General features: G+C 41.2%; 1 protein-coding gene across 3 annotated transcripts in view; it reads left to right on the top strand.

Annotated features, from left to right (window-relative positions):
- Positions 1-9,985: 9,985 nt before the first annotated feature.
- The window catches only part of msraa (methionine sulfoxide reductase Aa), a 358,153-nt gene continuing 355,770 nt past the window's right edge, over positions 9,986-12,368 (top strand). The window contains exon 1 of one of the 3 annotated variants that reach the window (XM_063035629.1): positions 9,986-10,274. In XM_063035629.1, the coding sequence (XP_062891699.1) occupies positions 10,169-10,274 (106 nt within the window). In that variant the 5' untranslated portion in view covers positions 9,986-10,168. The remainder of the gene's footprint in view (positions 10,275-12,368) is intronic. The other 2 variants (XM_063035622.1, XM_063035614.1) reach the window with 2 other exon arrangements.

The following is a 12,368-nucleotide window of genomic DNA, read 5'->3' as shown; positions in this document are numbered from 1 at the left end:
GTGCACGTCACGTATTCGCACATCATGCATGCGCCAACACCTGCCCATGCGAGGCTTCAAGGTCATGGTAGTCTTTCTCGGGGTAAACAACTTTAAAGCGAGCGTCTTTTTTCGTAAAAGTGAAATGTGTCCTCTGTAATTCCGGAGGTCTGTGAAGCTTTATGGAAAGCATTGCAGCCAGAGTTCCTTCCCTGCCCTTCAGTCGCCCAATGGGAAGCTATTGCAGCGTAGGAGGAAATGGACGCTACCAAGCAGACTAATCACAGTTGTTGTGGTCTGCGTTGCTGCAACACATAGTTACATTTTGGCTGAGGTACGTGTCAGGCTACGGTGTAGGGTTCGCGGCTATGCCATACCTACGGCGTTGATTTGACACACAAGTATACATCAGCCTTAAGGGTGGAAAAGATGGTGGAAGAAGAATGGAAAGATTTCCACCAACTCAGACTTGGGGTGGCTCTTTCCCAACCTCATCCCTATTTTTTTTCCCATTACCCTTTTTTTTATCCACGTACCACATTCCTTCTCTGCTCTAATAAATCAGCAGGAATTAGAACTGAAATTCGGTAGGTTGCATCATGTAGGGTCCACTTTTGGTCAAATGTCTTGACCAAGCTGCCAAGTAAAAGGAAGGAGGAAGAAATGGAATGGTTGGGATCTGATAGAATGTACCTGATGTCTATGGACTGCCAAGATTGGGTTCAATGTGTTTTGTCACTCCCTCCAAGTAGACATGCTCCAATTGTCTGAAGCCTTCAGGGATAGTGCAACAAGATGCTGTACAAGGTCAGCAATTAAAAATCCAAAGCATTAAAAAGACAGAAAAAAAAATTTAATGTAAAAAGAACAGATAGATGTATGTGATCTCTGTCTCAAAGACTGACATCAGAACATCTTTCATGAAGGTGAACCCTCACAAGGCTTCAGGCCCTGAAGGTGTACCTTATAGGGCACTGAAAACAGAAAGCAACTGGTGGGAGAGTTCAAGAACATCTTCAGTAACTCACTGCTGCAGTCAGAGATTCCCATTTGCTTCAAAAGGGCAACAATCAGACCTGTGCCCACGAACAGCAAGGTGAGCTGCCTCAATGACTATCGTCCAGTTGCACTCTCATCTACAGTGAAGTATTTTGAGAGATTGGCTTTGGCCAGAATCAAGGGCCCGGACCTGCTGCAATATGCCTATTGCCACAACAGGTCTACAGCAAATGCAATCTCACTGGCTTGTCACTCACCCTTGGATCACCTGGACAACAGCAATGGCTATGTTAGGCTGCAGTTGATTACAGCTCAGCACTTAACACCATCATACCCTCAGTACTAATCAACAAGCTCTATAACCTGGACCTCTGTACCTCGTTCTGCAACTGGATCCTTCACTTCCTGATCGGAAGACCACAATCAATGTGGATCAGAAATAACATCTCCTCCTTGCTGACAATCAACACTGGCACACCTCAAAGACAAGTGTTTAGCCACTGTTCTGCTCTCTCAACAACACGACTGTGTTGCTAGGCACAGCTCAAAGGCCATCTATAAATGTGATTATGATACAACTAATACTGGCAGAATTTCAGATGGTGACAAGCAGGCGTATAGGAGTGAGATAGATCAAAGGAATTGGTTGTGGACTTCAGGAAGGGGAAGTTGAGGGAACACACACCAGTCCTCATTTGGTGTACAGCAGTGGAAAGGGTAAGCAGTTTCAGTTCCTGGATGTCAACATTTCTGTAGATTTATCCTGGGCCCAACATATTGATGCAATTACAATGAAGGCACGACAGCAGCTATATTTCATTAGGAGTTTGAGGAGATTTGCATGTTTTTACAGATGTACCGTGGAGAGCATGCTAACTGCTTGCATCACCATGTGGTATGGAGGGGTGACTGTACAGGATTGGAAAAAGCTGCAGAAAGTTGCAAACTCAGCCAGTTCCATCATGGGCACTAGCCTCCCCAGTATAGAGGTCATCTTCAAAAGGCAATACCTCAAAAAGGCAGCATTCATCATAAAGGACACCCTATCACCCAGGACATGCCCTCTTCTCATTACTACTATCAAGAAGAAGATACGTGAGCCTGAAGACATACACTCAATATTTTAGGAACAGCCGCTTCCCATCCACCATCAGATTTCTGAAATGACAATGAATCCACGGATGCTGCCTCATTATTTTTTTTGCTTCTTTGCTCTCCTTTTTCACTACTTACTTTTAAGAAATTTTTCTAATTGTAATTTATAGTATTTTTATTATGTATTGCAATGTACTGCTACCACAAAACAACAAATTTTATGATAGAAGTTGGTGATATTAAAGTTAATTCTGATCCTGATCCATACATCATTTAGTAAATCTAATAGTTTAGTAGCAAGAAATTTTAATGGCATTAGTTTTCACTGGAACCAACTCAGAACAGGTCAAAACAATATTTTCTGCCTATTGGCATGCCACACGCACCCTCAGTTACTGTAGTGGTTAGCACTACACTATTATAGCTCTGGACATCAAAGTCTGGAGTTCAATTCCAGCATCATCTGCAAGGAGTCTTTGTACATCCTTCCTGTGGAATGTGTGAGTTTTCTCCAGGTTTTGTCACAGTCCAAAGACCTCATGAGTAAGTTAATTGGTCATTGTAAATTGTCTTGTGATTAGGTTAGGGTTAAATCATGGCTGTCCAGTGTTGCTGAATATGCCGGAAGAGCCCATTCCATGCTGCAGATAACACGATGTAGTACAGCACGTCCTTAATATCGCAAACACGAGGAAATCTGCAGATGCTGGAAATTCAAGCAACACACACAAAATGCTGGTGGAACGCAGCAGGCCAGGCAGCATCTATAGGAAGAAGTATAGTCGACATTTCGGGCCGAGACCCTTTGTCAGGACTAACTGAAAGAAGAGATAGTAAGAGATTTGAGAGGGGGAGGGGGAGATCCGAAATGATAGGAGAAGACAGGAGGGGGAGGGAAGAAGCTAAGAGCTGGAAAGTTGATTGGCAAAAGGGATACAAGGCTGGAGAAGGGAGAGGATCATGGGACAGGAGGTCTAGGGAGAAAGAAAGGGGGAGGGGAGCACCAGAGGAAGATGGAGAGCAGGCGAGGAGTTATTGTGAGAGGGACAATCGTTGTTTCCACCTGCCCATCTCCCCTTGAGAATGTATGCCAGTGTTTCAAAAGGACTGCTTATCAGGACCTATTCATCAAGGTGACTTTGTCAAAGGGACATTACGAAACTGAAATACAAACAAAATACTGTAATACTCATCAGGCCAGGTAGAAATTATGGTCAGAAAAATTGAGTTGACATTTTAGGTTGATGACTTTTCATCAGAACTGCTGATCATCTCCAGCATTTTCTGTTTTTTTAATCTCATGGTTCTAGCATTTGCACTTTTTTGTTTGATTTTCAACTACTGAACTAGCATTTCTCTTGGAGTTTTTTTCTTGGGATTGATTGCAAATTTGGAAAAATAATATCACGATTATATTCAGATAGCTTGTCCTTATATTCTGTAGTATTCTTGAAAAAATCTATTTCAGGAAAATTAGTACATCAATAACTAAAGACTGCATGATTTGCTTCCCAAAGGAAATCTCACTTTTCAGAATATTTTTGCTGGAAATAGAGCAGTGAAAGGAGGCTGTAAGAAAAAAAAACATATTAACCTGGCATAACCAGACCAATTTAGCATTACTGATTCAGTAGGAATTTTGACCCAAGCACAGCTACCAATACTTTTCTGAGAACCTCAGCATTAAAAGTAGATCTTTTAGTCTTGAATCTTCAATTTTCTCTTTTTCATTGTATTAAAAGTGGAGTGAAGTCAAGGTCCACAGTACATACAACTGTGGCAGGGTTGCGAGCAAAGTTCCTAATTTTTATGGTACAGATTCAGTGGAAGGAGCTATTGGGGACTTTTATCTGATCATTTAATTTCTTTCTTCATAACACACTGAACCAATGCTCGAGCTGTCTTAATTTACACAAGTGATCAAGGAACCCCAACAGATTAATCAGAGTACCATTTGATTTGTTGGAATTTCTAGATTTTTCAAAGCTGTGAAGGCTGAGAGTCACTTTCACAAGAAGCTTCATTTGCTTGAAGTAAATGCTCCTTTTGTATTAATTACTAGGGTTTTCTTCCCATGGAAAGCCCAGATTCTACCATGTCAATTCATGATTTGCAACAGTAATCAGAGGCACACTGGCTGTTGCAAACGTTAGAGAACCACCACTCTCGTGGTTCTTCAGTCAATCACTAGTACTGCAGAGGAGAAAAACAATGAAACTGCACAAGTTTGATAGCATTTCTGGCTTCCCACAAATCCAGACATTGACTGCACTCATACACCCATTACAGCTCTCATTAATAACTTTTACCTGGTCATCAACATTAAAGATTTCCAGTTCCTGAATGTTCAGATGGTTGTGGATCATCAGAAATTTTTTTCTGATGGTTAGTACCATGTTTTGATGAAGTACACATGGTGCAGTTCTCCTCAGGGAAACCAAATGGCCACACAGTATCAGTGGTCAGCACATTTCAGAACTATGGGTCCTGTGGGACAAGGTTTACTCACTATTTCTCTAATCCCGGATACCAATTTACAATCTTATCACAGCTGGTGAATGCAGAATTAATGAAAGCTATTGAAGAACATGAATAGTAGGAAGTGCCACAGGTCTTTTGGAAATGAGTTTCCAAAGTCTGCATCATTCTGGAGTACCATGCAACAAATGCCCATAGAATGTAGGGATCTGCAGAGCTGGAGTGAGAAGTAGCAGGTGGAGTTTAACCTAGAAAAGTGCGAAGCGATTCACCTTGGAAGATCATGCAGCCAGGAGAACAGCTGGGGGGTGAGAAAGATTATCAGAAGAAAGTGGCTGTATACCATTTCGCAGCTTAGTGCAGGATAGAATCTGACTGAGTGTTTTGATTTTTAAGTTTTTCCCTGGTAAATATTTTTCCTAAAGGGCGGACTATATCTTTGTTCCTATTTTAGACAAAGTGATCCTCTCCGCAGTTCAGCCCTTAGCAACAACATAATTTACCAGTAATCAGTCAAGAAATGTCAGGTGACAACCTATCATTCACATCCGGGGTGACCCCCATTGAAAGCATATCAAAAGTTCGTTACAACTACTTTCAGTGATTGGTATGTTCACATTTTCTGAGGATGTAAATTTTGTTTCTATCTTGCTCATGAAGAGATTCTTCCTTGAGAAGGAGACAATTCTCCCAACCTCCTACCGGACTCTATTGATGATCACCTGGATCTTCTGGTCACGCTGGCACACAGGATTATTCTTGCACTCATTTCTATATATTGCCACGTCTATTTAACTAAATGTATTTTTTTCTCTTCCAGTGGCAGCTGTAACGTGGTATTGGGCCGTAAGGTGTACTCTTTAAGAGGTGAAGTCTAAGTGTGCAGCAAAATATCTATAGCCACACTGAATGGATTGCGGTGCAGTCAGGGAAAAAAAACTGTACAGGTAGCACTTTAGCAAAGGATTCTTGATGCAAACCAGCACAGCACTATTTCTAATTCCATGACTTGGGGGGAACTGATTAGGGATTTACACCATATACAATAAATGTACAAGGGCAAAATTTCATTCCCAGGCAGATTTGCCATTAGAGCAGAAAAACAATGCATGACTATCTTCTTTGGGAATGCCTATCTGCTTCCCTAACACTTTATTTATCTGAAAGCACGTTAAACATTGCAGACCAAGTAAATTATTGAAGATTTCTGACTGCAAGTGCTCCTTGGGTTATGGGGATGCACTTCATTTAAAGCCCACTTTCACATTGTTTATACAGTTAACTTGACCAGAAATGTACATCAAAGTTGCTGGTGAACGCAGCAGGCCAGGCAGCATCTGTAGGAAGAGGTGCAGTCGACGTTTCAGGCCGAGACCCTTCGTCGGGACTAACTGAAGGAAGAGTGAGTACGAGATTTGAAAGTTGGAGGGGGAGGGGGAGATGCAAAATGATAGGAGAAGACAGGAGGGGGAGGGATAGAGCCAAGAGCTGGACAGGTGTTTGGCAAAAGGGATACAAGAGGATCATGGGACAGGAGGTCCGGGAAGAAAGACGGTGGGGGGGGGGAACCCAGAGGATGGGCAAGGGGTATATTCAGAGGGACAGAGGGAGAAAAAGGAGAGTGAGAGAAAGAATGTGTGTATAAAAAAAAAGTAACAGATGGGGTACGAGGGGCAGGTGGTGCATTAGCTGAAGTTAGAGAAGTCGATGTTCATGCCATCAGGTTGGAGGCTACCCAGACGGAATATAAGGTGTTGTTCCTCCAACCTGATTGTTCTAACTTCCGCTAATGCCCCACCTGGCCCTCGTACCCCATCTGTTACTTTTTTTTAATACACACATTCTTTCTCTCACTCTCCTTTTTCTCCCTCTGTCCCTCTGAATATACTCCTTGCCCATCCTCTGGGTTCCCCCCCCCCACCGTCTTTCTTCCCGGACCTCCTGTCCCATGATCCTCTCGTATCCCTTTTGCCAATCACCTGTCCAGCTCTTGGCTCCATCCCTCCCCCTCCTGTCTTCTCCTATCATTTTGGATCTACCCCTCCTCCTCCAACTTTCAAATCTCTTACTCACTCTTCCTTCAGTTAGTCCTGACGAAGGGCCTCGGCCTGAAACGTCGACTGCACCTCTTCCTAGAGATGCTGCCTGGCCTGCTGCGTTTACCAGCAACTTTGATGTGTGTTGCTTGAATTTCCAGCATCTGCAGAATTCCTGTTGTTTGACCAGAAATGTCATCATCTGCAACATTTTAGCCACACACAAATTAGATATTTCCCTTCACCTCTCTTTTACTACAGTTACTTTACATCTGCTACCAAGAGCCTTCAAGGACCAAACAGAAGCAGACTTCAAAGATGTGACTTGCCTTTTCTCATGCAATCTGTCCTCTTATTTGTATTCGACTACTTGTTCTTGTTATAAGTGCATTCTACAAATCAGTTGTAATAGATATGTCTGAAAGGTTTAATTTCTTTCATTTTTGGACCCAATTTCCATCATGAGCCAACATGTTGTCATACTGAAGAACCAATTTCTGAGCTATAAAAATAATGACTTACATTTCGAACATAACAAAACATTCCATGGTTATTGAAGGTGGGAGTAAAGACATAAAAGAACTAAATTAACATTCAAAGAGATGCATGTAATATATAAAAAAACAAAGAACAAAAATCTTTGTTAGATCGAAGTACTGTATCCAGGTGTGGGTACTCTGTTATTCTGAGCCATGAAGTTATAGCTACTGTACATTGAAAAGCTTGACAAATTGATCCTGACGGGGGCAGAGTTGGGGAGGGGGGAACTGTCCTTTATGTGTTTGGAATGAAATAAAATTAATTAGCAAGATAAATTAAGAAATGTGAAGAATTGAACAGTCACCACATGATAGCAGTATTGGATCTTACCTTATTTTGTTTACCACAAGTGAAATGAATTTATCTTTGAGTGGGAGTATTAAGGAGGTAGGCGGACTCTGCAGCGGATTGACACATCAGCTGAATTTTATCGGTGCTGATTCGGCTACTTGTGAAAATAAGGCAGAGAAGCTGCAGGCCAGGATCAGCAATCAGAAAATCAGCAGGTGTGGTGGTTCGGATGCTGATCAAACCCAAGTTCCTGTATTAAACTCGTCGTTCCAGACAGCAGCAGCACTCTCTGTGTTCCTCATTTAGCTTCAGACTATGAGCCAGTGTTGGAACACCAAGAGTGTCAGGACTAAAATGGGAAAAGCAGCAGCCAGTTAGATCAGAAACAAAGCCAGTCAGGCTGTGGTCTAGGGAGGATATAATTTTGGATGTCAAGTACCTGCAAGAGATTTGGAAGGGAATTCCATTGTCTGCACAATTATCAGGTTAGCTGGTTCTAATGGATGATAACAATTTACCTTCAAAAGAAAGCTTTATTGGTGATGTGGGCCTTAAAGCAGCTGTTGTGGATAGACAGTTGAAGGGACTTCATATAAAACAAAACTTCCTCGCCTAAGGACTATAGTGCTAATGATATAGCCTTAAATCGTGGGATCAAGAGAGTGGGAAACTTGAACAGATTTACAGAGGTGGAGACATTCCAGAATTAAGGATGAATAAATCCACAGGAATATTTGACCATATGGATGAGATTTTACATATGGTGTTGGAGACAAATAGATTGGTAAAAAAACAGGATGATGGATAAATTGGATGAGTTGCTAAGATAGATGCAGTCAGGTTTTGTACAGCCTAATACAGTAGAATGTGAATTATGGGCTGGTCAGGAAAATACGAGTATATTACAAACATAACATAATCAAGTTAGGAATGACAAAGGTAGGAATAAGGCATTCAACAATAGAAGGAGACAAGATGGTGTTACATGGTGGATGAACATGAACAAAAACACATGAAAATGAAATTCAATGTCAAAATAAATATTGATGCTATGAGTGTATAATTTTGGTTTTAAAGTAAACTGGAAAGGGGTAGAACTGATGTAATCTGTGAAGAGACTGAATGTTACTCCTTTTTTGCACTATTTTTATGTAATTTATGGTACATTTTATGACCACAATTTTATCACCTTAATTTTCTTGCTTCAAATTGGGTTTTACTCTGTTAAGGAAATACCATACAAACATATTCAGCATTTTCCTGCAAAGTTTTCCAGGCTTTGATCTTACAATAAATTACTGGTAATGGCACAACATGAAAACCAGATCTTCATTGTACATGGGCAGAACAGCCTGCATATAAAATCGGCCCATCCCAGGCCTCAGGCAGTTCACTGTTAGTGGGCAATGTGACACTGCCCCTGCTTTGGAAGCTACCTTAGGAGGTTTCAGTAGAGTAAAATTTAGATATGCAAAGCATAGCTGTCACTTGAAACGTTAGAATCACAATAATAAGATGGCACAATAAATGCAAAATTTATGTTATTTGGAGATGTCTCATGGTAAAGGTCATGGTGAAACTGAGACAATGGTTAAATGTCATGAAATCTAACAAGAATTATGAATTAATCACATTAAACTGCATTTTAATTCTTGATAATAACATTTTTGGACAATATATATGCTTGCATAAACACTATGGATCATTGGATTTCATAAATATTAAGTACTTAAACAGTTTTATTTCTTAAATCTTAAAATGGATAAATTGTAAAGGTGTTCTCATTCAGTAAATGGTTAGGTTGCAACAATTAAGGCAACAGTACCAGTACAGAATAGAAAGAGGATCAGTGCAGGGGTTGGTTATACAAGAAATTTGATACTTTAGATTGACCAACCAAACTAACCTAATTGATCATAATACCTCAGCACTATGGAATATAGATTTCATTATGATGAACACTTAAGTATAATAAATGTGATGTTTTGATTTAAATAAATGGAGTGTGATATATTCTTCAGACACGCAATTTTTACTCTTCATACCACAATTTTGGTTAAAAGCATAGGGATACTGCACTGCTAGCAGGCCACTGCAGAAACATGCACAGAACCTAAAGAATTACTTTCGAACTTGTATCGTATGTACCTTATTATTTAATTTATTTGTGGTAATATTACTTTGTGTGTTATGTGTGTGAGTTATAAGTAGTGTGTGCACACTTTGGTCCGGAAAAACGTTATGCCATTTGATGGTATGCAACAGTATGGTTGAACGGGCGATCGAACAGAAATTAAATAATTAAAGACCGTTAAATGGCCATGAGCTTTAGGAAGAAGCCTACAAATCTTCGATGAGGCATCTTGAAATACACTCATAAATCTATCTTCTTAATTAATTCCCTTTGTTGCAGTATTGATCCGAGAACTAGGCAAAATTGACACTGAAATTTCCGTTTTCGCAGGTCATTACTGGAGAAACACCAATTCTTTACTATTAGCTTGCTTTGCCAGGTGGAATTCAGACTATTTTCTTTTTCTTCAACAAACCTTTTAATCATAAAATAAGTGAATGGTGACCTTGAGAAAAACAATATAACGAATACATCCACCCTCCTTGCATTTCCAATGAAAAGGACAGATATGATACAGGCACAACCTCAACCTAGCAGCGGGCATGTGTAAAGATTACGCAAGACCTCTTTATGGGCTGGGCTAAATTGGAACCTCTTACGGTTTTTCTTCCCCGAGATGAAATTCTGGCAACGTTTTCTCCTCGCAAGAACACTGCTAATGGCTTCCAGCGCTATGAAAGAGCAAGCCTGTCCCGGAAGAACCGCAGCAACCAAAGTTTCAGGTATCCTTGTTTAACTTCGTTCGGTTTCGGATAGTTTCCGATCGTTTTGCTTTTGTTCCGAAAGCAACTGGTGTGCCTGGAACGGGCAGGCTGGCGATCGCGACGTTCATAGTCGTCGCCTTCAGGAGGACGAGCTTCGCCGCGGCTCCGCCTGGTCGCTCGAGCGTCTCCCGGAGCTCGCGCTGACGTCCCGCCGTCCTCCCGTCCTCCCGCACAACCGCCAAACGCAGGGGCCCGGTGGGCCCACGGAGGGGATGGGACCCGCCAGTCTTCCTCAGAGCTAATCGAGTTACACCCGCACAATGCTGGGGGCAGTCTGCAGGCCAGGCGGCATCTATGCAAAAAGAAAAGTACGGTCGACGGGACTTTTTATTTCTGTCTTCAGTCCTGCCGAAGGATCTCAGCACGAAACGTCCGACTGTACTTTTCCTTTCCATAAATTGCTGCCTGGCCTGCTGAGTTCCTCCAGTATTTTGTGCGTGTTGCTTGGATTTCCAGCATCTGCAGATTTTCTCCTGTTTGTGATTGGATCTGTACATGAGTTGTGTAGTTCTGTCCGAGGTTAGGTGTAAGCACGTACTTTTTCATTATGGAGTTCGTGTTTGCTCAATTTTAGAATAAAGTTCGATATTGGTGACAATCGTAGGATTGGAAAATATGCAAATTGATGTTTACAACTCTTTACTCCATGTTCTCGTCTCTTGAATTGCTGGGACTTCGTTGAAGTAACATTACTCCTTAGAGGTGTTCAATGGTATTCTTCAAATGTAAACATAGTCTAATAGTATTCTTCAAACATAACCATAGTGAGTTGCCTTCAATGGAGAAGAGGATTTACCAAAATTCATTCAAAGTCCACTGCACAATAGCCTATTTTTCTTTTAAATTTCGTTTATTATTATATTTCACTTTTTTCCTTCCTTGGGTTATACTTAAAATTCTCAACATGAAATCAGCTGCACTTCTACCTACTGAATTTAGAGTTATACAACTTGGAAACAGGTCCTTTGGCCCAACTCATTCATACTGACCAAAAGCTGCCTATCTGCCTTAATCCCATTCGACTCCCTTTCATAGCCATGTACTTGACTGAATATCTTTTAATACTGTCATTTTTCCTGCCTCCATCACCTCTTCAGGCAAGTAGTTCCATGAACTCACCATCCTCTCTGTGGGAAAATCTTGCCAGTCAGATTCTTTGGAAAAAGAATCTATGGCCCTCATAATTTTATAAATCGTTATAAAATCACTACCTGGCTTTCTTCTGATGCACTATCAATTACTCCAAAAGACTGAAAGTACAGTAAAATGGACCCACATTCATTCTGAATATCTGTCCTGGACTGAGGGAGGAGCAGTGACACAATCTCCTTTATTCAGGGGTCTGTGGGAGGAGCCACAGGAGCAGTCAGCAGACTGGCATGTCCAGACAGGTAACCCAGTTACCAGCAATATACATGGTTTACCACATCTTCACTTAGGGGAAAGCAGGCCCAGCCTCTTTAAACTCTGTATCCCCAGTCCAGGCACCATTCTTGTGGATCTGTACTGTTCCCTCTCTAGCTTAATTGCATCCTTCATATAGTGAGGTGACCAGAACTGCATATACTACTCCAGGTGTGACCAAACCAACTTTCTACACCTGTAACAAGGTAGCTCAATTCCTGCATTCAGAGCCTTGGTTGATAAGGGCAAGTGTACCATATGCTTTCTTTGTCACTCTATCTGTGTCACCACTTTTATGGAATTATGTACTTGTATCTCAGGGTCTCACAGTTTAGTAACACTCACTTTGTATGGACTAGCCTGGTTAATTTTTCAAAATGCATCCTTTCACATTTCCTGAGTTAAATTCCATCAGTCACCCATTGCCATTTTCCCCAGTTGATATGCATCTTTCTGTTTTTGCCCTTTTCTCTTTTCATGTTCTGAAACTAATTAGATTGCAGCTCGTGAATGAAAGGACTAAAAGGTACAATCTATACAATAATTTGGAGATGCCTGTGTAACCTTGTATTGACATCGCTAGATTTTTACTTGCACAAAATAAATGTTTGAAGCCAGCAACTTCAGTAGGTCTCATATAAGAGGTCA

Source organism: Mobula hypostoma, chromosome 2 (assembly GCF_963921235.1).
Source record: "Mobula hypostoma chromosome 2, sMobHyp1.1, whole genome shotgun sequence".
Lineage (NCBI taxonomy): Eukaryota > Metazoa > Chordata > Chondrichthyes > Myliobatiformes > Myliobatidae > Mobula > Mobula hypostoma.
Note: the sequence above shows the minus strand (reverse complement) of the source record. Positions and strands in the feature narration are given on the sequence as shown.